Below are 15,102 nucleotides of genomic sequence, written 5' to 3' on the forward strand. Positions count from 1 at the left end.
TCATGATGCTGCCACCACCGTGCTTCACGTCATGATGCTGCCACCACCGTGCTTCACATCATGATGCTGCCACCACCATGCTTCACATCATGATGCTGCCTCCACCATGCTTCACATCATGATGCTGCCACCACCATGCTTCACATCATGATGCTGCCTCCACCGTGCTTCACATCATGATGCTGCCACCACCATGCTTCACGTCATGATGCTGCCTCCACCATGCTTCACATCATGATGCTGCCACCACCATGCTTCACGTCATGATGCTGCCACCACCGTGCTTCACATCATGATGCTGCCACCACCATGCTTCACGTCATGATGCTGCCTCCACCATGCTTCACATCATGATGCTGCCACCACCATGCTTCACGTCATGATGCTGCCACCACCATGCTTCACATCATGATGCTGCCTCCACCATGCTTCACATCATGATGCTGCCTCCACCATGCTTCACATCATGATGCTGCCACCACCATGCTTCACATCATGATGCTGCCTCCACCATGCTTCACATCATGATGCTGCCTCCACCATGCTTCACATCATGATGCTGCCTCCACCATGCTTCACATCATGATGCTGCCACCACCGTGCTTCACAGTGGGGATGGTGTGTTTGTGATGATGTTCAGTTTGGTGTCCCCCAAACATATCATCTAGTCTGATGGACATAAAGCTCCATCCTGGTCTCCTCAGACCAAAGAACCTTCTTCCAGGTGTCTTCAGAGTCTCCACATGTGTTCTGGTGAACTCTAGTCCAGATTTAACTCCTTCAGAGGAGTCATAGAGTCTTGGTGGCCTCCCTCTCTAGTCTCTTTATAGTGTCCTGCTGGATGTTTCTTCTCTGGAGGATCCTGTAACTCCGGGTGATGAGACGTTTTTAAATCCAGTTTTCTGAACACAGATGTTCCTGAAGGCAGAATTTAAATCTTTTCTTTAGGACGGAGGTAAACTGTAGGTTTACTGAGGTAAGATGAGGATAAAGATTTAATCCTTCTTCTTCTCTCAGAGCTTATTGTGGGTCTGTGTTCAGCTTTATTGTCTCTGGATTATCATCAGTGACGTCAGAGAGTCTGTAGGTGGCGCTCTGCTGCTGTCCACGCTGGTGTTTTTAGGTTAGTGATTTCCTCACAGCTGCTTCTCTTTAAATCTCTTTAAATCTGTGGCTTCCCATCCAGATGGACGGATCTTTTAGCTTTTTATAGTTAATGAAGGATATTTACACAGAGAACCTGGAAACTTTAGAGCACTTCAAGAATCAAAGCTATTTTTAACCACATCTAGATTTGATTCTTATAGTTTGCTGACTGAACTGGAGGTAAAATGAAGTATATTCAATGATTATTATTCTGATTTCTGTCAGAGATGAGGGTTAAAGCAGCAGCAGGCATCTGGTTTAATATTAATAATGTTTCATAGAACAGACTGATGTGTTCACAGCTGGATGTATGATGTCAAAAATTCTTCTTATCAGGATGGGAGTGTTTCATAAAACCAGTCAGAAGCTTTTACACGTCTTTAGAGCAGCGCCTGTTGTTTTAAATGTGGCGTATGAATATAAATATTAATGTGAATATAAACATTAATGTAAATATAAATATGAATGTAAATATAAATAAAATGTAGATATAAATGTGAATATTAATGTAAATATTAATGTAAATATAAATGTAAATATAAGTATAAATATAAATGTAAATATAAATATATCAGCTCTTTATTCTGAAAATCCCTGCTGGCAGGAAGTGTGTGTTGTCTGTCAGTGTCTCACACACACACACACTTCATCACTGAGTGCTGGTGGCGTCTGGACTTTGTCAGTGTGTCAGATAAAATGTCCAGAATAACTGAAGGACTGTAGAGGACAGAACCAGACCCAGAACCAGGACAGAACCAGAACCAGGATAGAAGCAGAACCAGAACAGGGATAGTACCAGAACCAGAACCAGGACAGAACCAGAACCAGGATAGAACCAGAACCAGAACCAGGATAGAAGCAGAACCAGGACAGAACCAGGATAGAACCAGAACCAGAACCAGGAAAAAGACAGAGACAGTTTTGTATCTGTTTGTGTGTCTTTGTCATTGTTTTGTTTCTCTTTGTGGTCATTTTGTGTTTCTTTGTGGTTGTTTTGTGTATTTTTGTTGTTATTTTTGTCTCTTTGTGGTTGTTTTGTTTCTCTTTGTGGTCATTTTGTGTCTTTTTGTTGTTATTTTTGTCTCTTTGTGGTTGTTTGTGTATTTTTTCTTTTTACATCAGTGAGATTGTGTTGGTGTTGTGTGTCTTTTAATGCTTTCACATCTCTTTTACTGTGGCTTTGTGTGTCTTTATTAATTTTTTTTAGTCTTTGTTGTTTTTTTCCAGTGTTCATCTTTTCCATCTTTTCCATCAACCAAACTTTTAATCAGAGTTTTTCCCACATTAGTCTTAAAACCTTCAGACATGTTGTTATTAATTAACGGAGGATGAATCTGGAGAGTTTGTCTGTTTTTGTCGTCCTCCGTTTCTTTGTGTTCCTGACTTCAGATTAAAAGCGTTACATCCTGTTTTACTGCGGCAGAATGAAGCAGCTCAGGGTCGGAGGCTGAAGGGTCCTGAATTGTGTTCCAGTGTGTTGTTGGACTGTCGTGTTGTGTTCCAGCGTGTCGTTGGACTGTCGTGTTGTGTTACCGTACTCTACTCCAGCTAATCACAGCCTCGCTATCTCCTCGTCTTTCTGGTCACTGAGCTTCACCGTCGACTCGATGAGCCTCTGGAGGGTTCTAGTTACTGTACAGGAAGTTCAGGAACAAAACACCACAAACTTTATGGATGAAACGAGTTGTTCTTCTGACATGTTGGTGCTGCAGACTCACACAGAACACTTATTAAAGGGATTCAATCAGGACGGGAGGAAGGAAGCAAGGATTCATGGATGTTCTCTGGAGCAGATTGAGTTAAAATGATCCTACAGTGATAATAAATGATCCTACAGTGAATTAACACTGCTGAACAGGAAGTTGTCTCCTGGTGACCTCATGTCTCCTTGTTGCCACGGTAACTGCAGGTTGCTGTCCAGGATGGCGACGATGAAGGAGCAGCAGTTCACGGAGGAGAAGCCTCTGCTGCCGGAGCAGAGAGGAGGAGAGTCGGACTTGGTGAGTAGATTCTGCTGTTCCTGGGTCAGTTTAGGATCTAATGGAGGAAGGAGAGAAAGAAGATTCAGTTAAACAGACGTTCAGGGATGGAAACAAACATGGAGGACAGCAAATGAAGATTCACGCTTCATTCTGTCCTGAAACTTATATATGTGTATACATATATGTCTCTCTCTCTATGTATATATATATATATATATATATATATATATATATATATATATATATATATATTTTAATATTCGGGTTAATATTTATATAATACATTTATATAATATATAAATATATTTATATATTATATTCATATAATAAATATTCTAATATTACATTTTTCTAAATTAACACATTTCATTTCATAATGTTTTTTAATGTATTTCTCCTCACATTTAATTTCATAAAAATAATAAAGCATATGAAAACATGATTTTATTTAATTTCCTTTTTATATTCAGAGGTTTGATCCGATATTAGTTAATTTGCTCCATTAGATTTCCTTCACTGTTTTTGTTTTTCATGTTTGTTCATGAAGCAGCAACTTTGTGAAATGATAAACCATGGATTTGAAGATATTTAATCTGGCAAACGTTCCTATCAGCTGATCAGCTGCATGCAGCTGGTTGGATGCAGCAGTGATGCAGGTTGCTGGGCTGTTTAACCTGTTGTTGTTGTTGTTGTTGTTGTTGTCCTGGACCAGCAGGATAAAGCTGAGGAGGCCTCTGGGGGGCCTCAGGGCCCCGCTGGCCCCGCCCCCTCTAACCACGCCCCTCCCCCCAGCCGCCCCGCCCACCGCTGGCACGTGATGGCACGACACTGGTTACGCCAAACCCGCCGTCGGACCAGCGGGGTTCCTCAGGTAGGAACCAGAACCAGAACCACAACACCTGGAACCTGCAGCATCATCACAGGAAGCATCAGATAACAGGAAGTGTCTGAGGATTATTAAACTATAGAACCACTAACTGATGATCTGAATGTTCCTGAACATTTACTAAAGTAAAAAACTAAAACTGATTCAGCTTCTATGGAACCAAATGAAGAGGTTCTGGATCTACAGGATGAAATACTGCAGAAAAATACTGCAGTAGAAGAAGAGTAGATGATAAGTAAAACCTCATTAAATTATTAAAGTAGAAGAACAGAGTAGATGATAAATAAAACCTCATTAAACTGACCTTAGTTCAGCTGTTAAATCAGAGAAACAAAAGCTAACTAGCGTAGTTGTAAGTTAACTAGCCTAGCTAAAAGGTAACTAGCCAAGCTATAAGCTAACTAGCCTAGTTGTAGGCTAACTAGCTAAAAGCTAACTAGCCTAGCTATAAGCTAACTAGCCTAGCTCTAAGCTAACTAGCCTAGTTGTAAGCTAACTAGCTAAAAGATAACTAGCCTAGTTAAAGGCTAACTAGCCTAGTTATAAGCTAACTAGCTGTAAGCTAACTAGCCTAGTTGTAAGCTAACTAGCTAAAAGCTAACTAGCCTAGCTATAAGCTAACTAGCTGTAAGCTAACTAGCCTAGTTGTAAGCTAACTAGCTAAAAGCTAACTAGCCTAGCTTTAGGCTAACTAGCCTAGCTATAAGCTAACTAGCCTAGTTGTAAGCTAACTAGCTAAAAGCTAACTAGCCTAGCTTTAGGCTAACTAGCCTAGCTATAAGCTAACTAGCCTAGTTGTAAGCTAACTGGCTAAAAGCTAACTAGCCTAGCTAGCAGAGTCTGACTGCAGAAGTTAAAGGGGAGAATAAATCAGAACATTTTCTGTCCATAGAGACATTTTAACAGATTAAATCCTCCACCTCTCACATATTACAAATTGTATTTACAGTTTTATTTAGTTTGCTCTGTTGGAACCAGCTTATTAAAATGTATTTATTTATGTTTAATAGCAGAATCTTGTTAGTTAAAATGGTTTATTTTTATGAATTTAAAAGGAGACATTTAAAACGAGATGATTTTAACGAATTGTCCCGGTTTTAAGGCTCAGACTCGGAGGTTTTTACCCCAAAATAGAAATGAAAACAAACAGGTCTTTCTGTTTCTACTGTTTCTGGTTGATAAATAATTATTTAGGTGACCATCTGGTGTCATTATCTGGTTGACCTCTGAGTCTGTTTTATCAAACTTTACTGTATTTCAGAACCTAAAGACAGAAATAATCTCAGCAGTAAAATAAACCCTCTTAAACACGTTCTAATATTTATAATTATATTAACATGTTCTAATATTTATATTTATAATTATATTAAAATGTATTATTAACATATATTATTTATGGTTTAAGTGGACGTTAGGAACTGGTTTAACTGGTTTAGGTGGACATTATGATCTGGTTTCTGTCTGGTTTCCTCTCTGGGTTCAGCTCCAGATTACTGGGAGCTGATAGAAGGAGGAGAGCGCCTCCTGCTGGTCACTAACGTCCATCTGCATCAGACTGAAGCTTTTCATCCTGAAAATATTTAGATTCAATCATCTACAAACTGATATTTATTAGATTTAATAAACCTCTGATAATATTTAGATTCAATCATCTTAGTATTAGTATTATTATAAAATATAGCCTTTAATTTATTATTGTATTGTTTTATCTATTAATGTCACTTTTTTCATGAATAAAAATAAGTTTTCTTATAGCCACCTTTTTATTTTTTTAATTGTTATTTTTTTCAGTTCAAACACAAACTTTTCAGCAGATTATTCATATAAATGATTTTATTCCGAGTATTTCCACCTATTTAAAAGTATTTTTAAAATCATATTTTATATTAAATGTTGATATAGATAAATCCTTCCAGCAGGTCTGAACTCTGGAGGTGAAAAAAAATAAAAGTTTAGTTTAACATCAACTGCTGCAGAAATTGAAAATATTAAAGTGATGCATTTAAATCAATAAATTCAAATTCTGTATTAATTCAGTGTTGGATCAGAGTTCAGCAGTACATTTAATAAAATATTTATTAAATATTTATTGAAACATTTATTGAAATAAATATAAAAATATTTATTAAAACATTTATTAAAACATTTATGGAAGCATTGAATAAAACATTTATTAAAGGTGTGAAGCTGCAGCTTCAGTTTTATTTTCTCTGATTTTTCTCTCCATGTTTTCTTGATGTTCTCCTGACGTTTCTCTGACTTTCCTTCTTGTTTCTCTAATTCCTGAAAACTTTCCTCTTTTAATCTCTTCTGTTTCCATCTTAAATCCATTTCCTTTCAGAGTCTCTGGATGTTCTTCTGAACTCATGTTTGATTTGTTTTCTTTGTGGCCCACATTTCCAGATGTTCCAGCTGTGAGCTCAATGAAGCATCAGAGCAGACGAATCACCAGATAAATGAGCTGAAATAACTCAGACAAAAGATGAAATAACTCAGATAAAAGGTGAAATCACTCAGGAAGTGACTGAATAAACCCCTGAATGTGGTTTTAGACGTTATATTTTCTGGAGCATCGTTTATTGATCGACTCGTTTCTTTTAACGTTTAGACTGAAACAGGAAGAAAAACTGAAACCAGAGAAGCTCCAAATATGAAATCAATAACCAATAATCACAACGATTTTTTTACCCCATTAACTCCAAAATGTTTCATTCCAGCTGTTGGTAATTTTTATATTTATTGATGCCATTTTTTTCACTTGAAAACATTTTTATTTGAAAATTTGTATTTTACTTTTTTAATTCAATAAAGTCATTTTCTTATTTAAAAATATATTATTTCAGCTCTTATTATTTTATAATAACACTTTATTAAATGTAAAAATATATTTAATTCAATAATTTCATTTTTCTATTTAAATATATATATATATGTATATATATATATATATATATATATATATATATATATATATATATATATATATATATATATATATATATAATTTATTAAAGTCACCTTTCTATTTAAAAACATTTATATTTCATAATAGCATTAATAATAATAATAATAATAATAATAATAATAATAATAATAATCATCATCATCATCATCATCATCATCATCATCATCATCATCATCATAATTTCATAATAGAACTTTGCTAAATGTAAAAATTTTTATTTATAAATGTAATTTTTAATTAAAAGTAGCACCTGATTTTTATTCAGAAATAATCTTATTTATTAATAACTTTTCCTGACAGATGTGACTGGAAGCTTCATGTTTTCAGGTTATTGTTATTATTATAATTATATTATCCATCCATCCATTATCTATACACCGCTTAATCCTCACTAGGGTCATGGGGGGGCTGGAGTCTATCCCAGCTGACTCAGGTGAAGGCAGGGGACACCCTAGACAGGTCACCAGTCTGTCACAGGGCTACATACAAAGACAAACAAGCACTCACACATTCACACCTACGGGCAATTTAGAATGATCAATTAACCTCAGCATATTTTTGGACTGTGGGAGGAAGCCGGAGTACCCGGAGAAAACCCACGCATGCACAGGGAGAACATGCAAACTCCATGCAGAAAGATCCCGGGAAAGCCGGGATGCGAACCAGGGATCTTCTAGCTGCAAGGTGAAAGTGCTAACCACTACATCACTGTGCAGCCCATAATTATATTATTATTATTATTATTATTATTATTATTATTATTATTATTATTATTATTATTATTATTATTATTATTATTATTATTATTATTATTATTAATAAGTCCTGTGTTGATCTTGAGCTCTCTGGGCTTCCATACTAACTTTTCTCAGTGTTTCCATCCCTCCATCCCATAATAGTTTCTCCTGCAGCATTTCATTCATTTTATTTTATTTATTTTATTATTCCGTGAATTTAAAGTTTTGAAAAAGCTGCAGACTGAACGTCTCTGAATTCTCCAATTTGTTTAGTTTAACTCAGTTTAACTCATTTTAACTCAGTTTAACTTAGTTTAATTCAGTTTGACTCATTTTAACTCAGTTTAACTCAGTTTAACTCATTTTAACTTGGTTTAACCCGGTACAACTTGGTTTAACCTGGTATAACTTGGGTTAACTCGATTTAACTTGATTTAACTCAGTTTAATTCGGGTTAACTAAGTCTAACTCGGGTTAGCTCAGTTTAACTCTGGTTAACTTGGTTTAACTCAGCTTAACTTGGGTTGACTCAGTTTTACTCGGGTTACCTCGGGTTAACTCAGTTTAACTCGGTTTAACTCAGTTTAACTCATTTTAACTTGGTTTACCCTGGTATAACTTGGTTTAACTCGGTTTAACACGGGTTAACTCGGTTTAAGTCAGTTTAACTTGGCTTAACTCGGTTTAACTCAGTTTAACTTGGGCTAACTCAGTTTAACTCGGTTTAACTCAGTTTAACTCGGGTTTACTCAGGTTAACTCAGTTTAACTTAGGTTAACTCGAGTTAACTCTGCAAGGACTCTGGCTGTCGTCTCATTGTGTCTCTTCTGGCTCCTGATTGGTTCCCAGTTTCCCACCTTTGGTAAAGGTCAGACAGAGTTCAGGTCAGGGTTAGACTGAGCCCCAGCAGTAGATAAAAACCCGTTCTAAAGGGAGGTCCATCACCCGACCAGTTACTGGATAGAACGTAGGGTTTAAGTCTGACGTTAGTCTGGTTTGGACCTTCAGTACGGAGCTCTCCTGGAGAACCTTTATTGTGACAGTTCAGACTGACCTGCTTCCTCTTTTAATCCCTTCTTCCTGTCTGTGTTCCAGGAGAGCTGTGAGCAGCTGATGCCGGTGGGAGACTGGAAGGTACGAACGACGTGAGGTTCTCTTTCCTCTGGTTCTGTTCCTCATCCAGACCACTCAGCCTGGTAAACGGTGAAGCAGCAAACGATGGCTGGGTGAAGGATTTCAGAGATGAATGTTACAAAACGCTGATGATAACACCTCTACCATGCTGAGTCATTCCATTTAGCATGGAAAGAACACAACGATCAGTGAGTCAGCAGAAGGTTAGAGTCAGAGTTTTCAGATCACAAAGGTTATTCTCCATTAACCTGCTAGATCTCCATGGTAAACAATGCTGTGGAGCTAGATCTCCATGGTAACTGATGCTACACAGCTAGATCTCCATGGTACCTGATGCTGAGGAGCTAGATCTCCATGGTAACTGATGCTGAGGAGCTCGATCTCCATGGTACCTGATGCTGAAGAGCTAGGTCTCCATGGTAACTGATGCTACACAGCTAGATCTCCATGGTAACTGATGCTGAGGAGCTAGATCTCCATGCTAACTGATGCTGTGGAGCTAGATCTCCATGGTAACCGATGCTACACAGTTAGATCTCCATGGTAACTGATGGTACACAGCTAGATCTCCATGGTACCTGATGCTGAGGAGCTAGATCTCCATGGTAACTGATGCTACACAGCTAGATCTCCATGGTAACTGATGCTGAGGAGCTAGATCTCCATGGTACCTGATGCTGAGGAGCTAGATCTCCATGGCAACTGATGCTGAGGAGCTAGATCTCCATGGTACCTGATGCTGCGGAGCTAGATCTCCATGGTAACTGATTCTGAGGAGCTAGATCTCCATGGTACCTGATGCTGAAGAGCTAGATCTCCATGGTAACTGATGCTACACAGCTAGCTCTCCATGGTACCTGATGCTGAGGAGCTAGATCTCCATGGTAACTGATGCTGTGGAGCTAGATCTCCATGGTAACTGATGCTACACAGCTAGATCTCCATGGTAACTGATGCTACACAGCTAGATCTCCATGGTAACTGATGCTGAGGAGCTAGATCTCCATGGTAACTGATGCTACACAGCTAGATCTCCATGGTAACTGATGCTGAGGAGCTAGATCTCCATGGTACCTGATGCTGAGGAGCTAGATCTCCATGGTAACTGATGCTGAGGAACTAGATCTCCATGGTACCTGATGCTGAGGAGCTAGATCTCCATGGTAACTGATGCTACACAGCTAGATCTCCATGGTATCTGATGCTGAGGAGCTAGATCTCCATGGTAACTGATGCTGAGGAGCTCGATCTCCATGGTACCTGATGCTGAAGAGCTAGGTCTCCATGGTAACTGATGCTACACAGCTAGATCTCCATGGTAACTGATGCTGAGGAGCTAGATCTCCATGCTAACTGATGCTGTGGAGCTAGATCTCCATGGTAACCGATGCTACACAGCTAGATCTCCATGGTAACTGATGGTACACAGCTAGATCTCCATGGTACCTGATGCTGAGGAGCTAGATCTCCATGGTAACTGATGCTACACAGCTAGATGTCCATGGTAACTGATGCTGAGGAGCTAGATCTCCATGGTACCTGATGCTGAGGAGCTAGATCTCCATGGTAACTGATGCTGAGGAGCTAGATCTCCATGGTACCTGATGCTGCGGAGCTAGATCTCCATGGTAACTGATTCTGAGGAGCTAGATCTCCATGGTACCTGATGCTGAAGAGCTAGATCTCCATGGTAACTGATGCTACACAGCTAGCTCTCCATGGTACCTGATGCTGAGGAGCTAGATCTCCATGGTAACTGATGCTGTGGAGCTAGATCTCCATGGTAACTGATGCTACACAGCTAGATCTCCATGGTAACTGATGCTACACAGCTAGATCTCCATGGTAACTGATGCTGAGGAGCTAGATCTCCATGGTAACTGATGCTACACAGCTAGATCTCCATGGTAACTGATGCTGAGAAGCTAGATCTCCATGGCACCTGATGCTGAGGAGCTAGATCTCCATGGTAACTGATGCTGAGGAACTAGATCTCCATGGTACCTGATGCTGAGGAGCTAGATCTCCATGGTAACTGATGCTGTGGAGCTAGATCTCCATGGTAACCGATGCTACACAGCTAGATCTCTATGGTAACTGATGGTACACAGCTAGATCTCCATGGTACCTGATGCTGAGGAGCTAGATCTCCATGGTACCTGATGCTGAGGAGCTAGATCTCCATGGTAACTGATGCTGAGGAACTAGATCTCCATGGTACCTGATGCTGAGGAGCTAGATCTCCATGGTAACTGATGCTACACAGCTAGATCTCCATGGTATCTGATGCTGAGGAGCTAGATCTCCATGGTAACTGATGCTGATGAGCTCGATCTCCATGGTACCTGATGCTGAGGAGCTAGGTCTCCATGGTAACTGATGCTACACAGCTAGATCTCCATGGTAACTGATGCTGAGGAGCTAGATCTCCATGCTAACTGATGCTGTGGAGCTAGATCTCCATGGTAACCGATGCTACACAGCTAGATGTCCATGGTAACTGATGGTACACAGCTAGATCTCCATGGTACCTGATGCTGAGGAGCTAGATCTCCATGGTAACTGATGCTACACAGCTAGATGTCCATGGTAACTGATGCTGAGGAGCTAGATCTCCATGGTACCTGATGCTGAGGAGCTAGATCTCCATGGTAACTGATGCTGAGGAGCTAGATCTCCATGGTACCTGATGCTGCGGAGCTAGATCTCCATGGTAACTGATTCTGAGGAGCTAGATCTCCATGGTACCTGATGCTGAAGAGCTAGATCGCCATGGTAACTGATGCTACACAGCTAGCTCTCCATGGTACCTGATGCTGAGGAGCTAGATCTCCATGGTAACTGATGCTGTGGAGCTAGATCTCCATGGTAACTGATGCTGTGGAGCTAGATCTCCATGGTAACTGATGCTACACAGCTAGATCTCCATGGTAACTGATGCTACACAGCTAGATCTCCATGGTAACTGATGCTGAGGAGCTAGATCTCCATGGTAACTGATGCTACACAGCTAGATCTCCATGGTAACTGATGCTGAGAAGCTAGATCTCCATGGTACCTGATGCTGAGGAGCTAGATCTCCATGGTAACTGATGCTGAGGAACTAGATCTCCATGGTACCTGATGCTGAGGAGCTAGATCTCCATGGTAACTGATGCTGTGGAGCTAGATCTCCATGGTAACCGATGCTACACAGCTAGATCTCCATGGTAACTGATGGTACACAGCTAGATCTCCATGGTACCTGATGCTGAGGAGCTAGATCTCCATGGTACCTGATGCTGAGGAGCTAGATCTCCATGGTAACTGATGCTACACAGCTAGATGTCCATGGTAACTGATGCTGAGGAGCTAGATCTCCATGGTACCTGATGCTGAGGAGCTAGATCTCCATGGTAACTGATGCTGAGGAGCTAGATCTCCATGGTACCTGATGCTGCGGAGCTAGATCTCCATGGTAACTGATTCTGAGGAGCTAGATCTCCATGGTACCTGATGCTGAAGAGCTAGATCTCCATGGTAACTGATGCTACACAGCTAGCTCTCCATGGTACCTGATGCTGAGGAGCTAGATCTCCATGGTAACTGATGCTGTGGGGCTAGATCTCCATGGTAACTGATGCTACACAGCTAGATCTCCATGGTAACTGATGCTACACAGCTAGATCTCCATGGTAACTGATGCTGAGGAGCTAGATCTCCATGGTAACTGATGCTACACAGCTAGATCTCCATGGTAACTGATGCTGAGGAGCTAGATCTCCATGGTACCTGATGCTGAGGAGCTAGATGTCCATGATACCTGATGCTACACAGCTAAATCTCCATGGTAACTGATGCTACACAGCTAGATCTCCATGGTACCTGATGCTGAGGAGCTAGATCTCCATGGTAACTGATGCTGAGGAGCTCGATCTCCATGGTACCTGATGCTGAGGAGCTAGGTCTCCATGGTAACTGATGCTACACAGCTAGATCTCCATGGTAACTGATGCTGAGGAGCTAGATCTCCATGCTAACTGATGCTAACTGATACTGTGGAGCTAGACTTCCATGGTAACCGATGCTACACAGCTAGATCTCCATGGTAACTGATGGTACACAGCTAGATCTCCATGGTAACTGATGCTGAGGAGCTAGATCTCCATGGTAACTGATGCTACACAGCTAGATCTCCATGGTAACTGATGCTGAGGAGCTAGATCTCCATGGTACCTGATGCTGAGGAGCTAGATCTCCATGGTAACTGATGCTGCACAGCTAGATCTCCATGGTTACTGATGCTGTGGGGCTAGGTCTCCATGGTTACTGATGCTGTGGAACTAGGTCTCCATGGTTACTGGTGCTGTGGAGCTAGGTCTCCGTGGTAACTGATGCTGCACAGCCAGATCTCCATGGTTACAGATGCTGAGGAGCTAGATCTCCATGGTACCTGATGCTACACAGCTAGATGCCCATGGTACCTGATGCTGAAGAGCTAGATCTCCATGGTACCTGATGCTGAAGAGCTAGATCTCCATGGTAACTGATGCTGAGGAGCTATATCTCCATGGTGTCTGATGCTGCAGAGCTAGATCTCCATGGTAACTGATGCTGAGGAGCTAGATCTCCATGGTAACTGATGCTACACAGCTAGATCTCGATGGTAACTGATGCTGCGGAGCTAACCTGGTAGCAGCTTTTTGTTTTCCTCGTTGTTCCCCAATCTAAACAACCAGTAGACTGGTGGAGGAATGTGATTGGTCCATTTATTGCAGAGGAGTCACATGACCTGTTAAGCTCCTCCTGATGACTCTGACTGGGTTTCAGTTTTGTTAAAGAATGTCTGGATCTGTCGGCCCGGCTTCGCCTAACAGAACTCTGAGGTCATGGAGTTAAAATTCAACATAATGATCATAAATAATAACAAACTCTGAAATCTGCAGCTCAGAGTCTGTAAACCAGCTGACAAAGCTCCAAGCTTCTCCTCACTTTAACAGCTGCTTTATTTTAGTCTCAGTGTTCAGAGGATCAAACACCTTCGGTCACACTTTAACCAACAGCTTCTGAGAACACGCTGCTTTTTGACATGTCTGACTTTCAGCTGAGATTCTCCTGAGGATCTTTAATTAGACGTTCAAACACTGACAGAACTCTGAGCAGCTGCTGGGAAACTTTTCTGAGAACAAAGGAACAAAGGCAGCAAATAAAACTGGTTCTTCATCTGCAGTAACTTCATCAATGATCAGAGTTCTACCTTCAGACTGGGAATATTTTCAGAGTTCCAGGTTCTTGAAGTCCATAGAGGTGGGTCCAGATTTATCACTTTTTAATGGACTTTTTCTGAACTTCATCAGTCCAGCAGATAGAACCGTGACATTTAGGAGGAAAAACACATCTGAACATTTTTTTGTGTCATTTTCAACAGCTTTCATGTTATTTTGAACAATTTGTGATTAATTGTGGACAAATTTTGAGAAAGTTTGGACATGTTTCATGTAGTTTTGGACAACTTTCATGTATGAAAAACACATTTAAGCAAATTTCAAGTCATTTGTCCCAAATTATTCAAATTTGTCCAAAAATGACAAAAACCTTCCAAAATGATTCATTATTTCCCCAAATTATTCCAAAAATGTTCTAAAAAACTTGAAAAATTGTCCAGAATGACTCAAAGACTGTCCAGAATTGGTGAAATTTGGATTATCTTCAGACTGAGACACCTGGATGGATTTAAACTGATCTGGGGTCAGTTTTTACCAGAACTCAGATGTGTTTCTCCTCCTAAACGTCATGTAGGGTTAACATTCTATCTGCTGGACTGATGAAGTTCTGGTGATCCAGCGGTAAAGTGAGCAGTGTGACAGAGCTGCAGCGCTGCATTTATTCTGGTTAACATGATGGAAACAGACGTTCTAAATCACACGTAGATGTTCAAGTCATGTCTGCAGCGGTCTGTGTGTTTAAAGCAGAGTCAGCAGAAGGAGGATTAATCTGCTGGTGGAGGTTAGAGTCAGCATTCAGCAGGAAACGGGGTGGATGGGGGAGGAAGGGGAGATGGAGGGGAGATAGGAGGGAGGACCAAGGCTTCAGAGACAGTCAGCAGGATCAACCTCCATCAGAAACATGAGCAGCAACACGTAGGCTTCAGACTGCACCTTCACACCAAGATAGAACCACAACTGATAGAAGCACAACTGATAGAAGCACAACTGATAGAACTACAACTGGAGATAGAACTGGAGATAGAACCACAACTATAGTTATAATCAC

The 15,102-nt window shown here is 40.7% G+C and overlaps 1 protein-coding gene across 3 annotated transcripts in view; it reads left to right on the forward strand.

The window, feature by feature from the left end:
• The window catches only part of ndrg4 (NDRG family member 4), a 60,461-nt gene that overhangs the window by 15,700 nt on the left and 29,659 nt on the right, over positions 1-15,102 (forward strand). For 2 of the 3 annotated variants that reach the window (XM_023271046.3, XM_023271048.3), the window contains exons 2-4: positions 3,056-3,146; positions 3,841-3,999; positions 8,812-8,850. In XM_023271046.3, the coding sequence (XP_023126814.1) occupies positions 3,069-3,146; positions 3,841-3,999; positions 8,812-8,850 (276 nt within the window). In that variant the 5' untranslated portion in view covers positions 3,056-3,068. The remainder of the gene's footprint in view (positions 1-3,055; positions 3,147-3,840; positions 4,000-8,811; positions 8,851-15,102) is intronic. The other variant, XM_023271047.3, reaches the window with a different exon arrangement.

The sequence above is a fragment of the Amphiprion ocellaris genome, chromosome 3 (genome assembly GCF_022539595.1).
Source record: "Amphiprion ocellaris isolate individual 3 ecotype Okinawa chromosome 3, ASM2253959v1, whole genome shotgun sequence".
Lineage (NCBI taxonomy): Eukaryota > Metazoa > Chordata > Actinopteri > Pomacentridae > Amphiprion > Amphiprion ocellaris.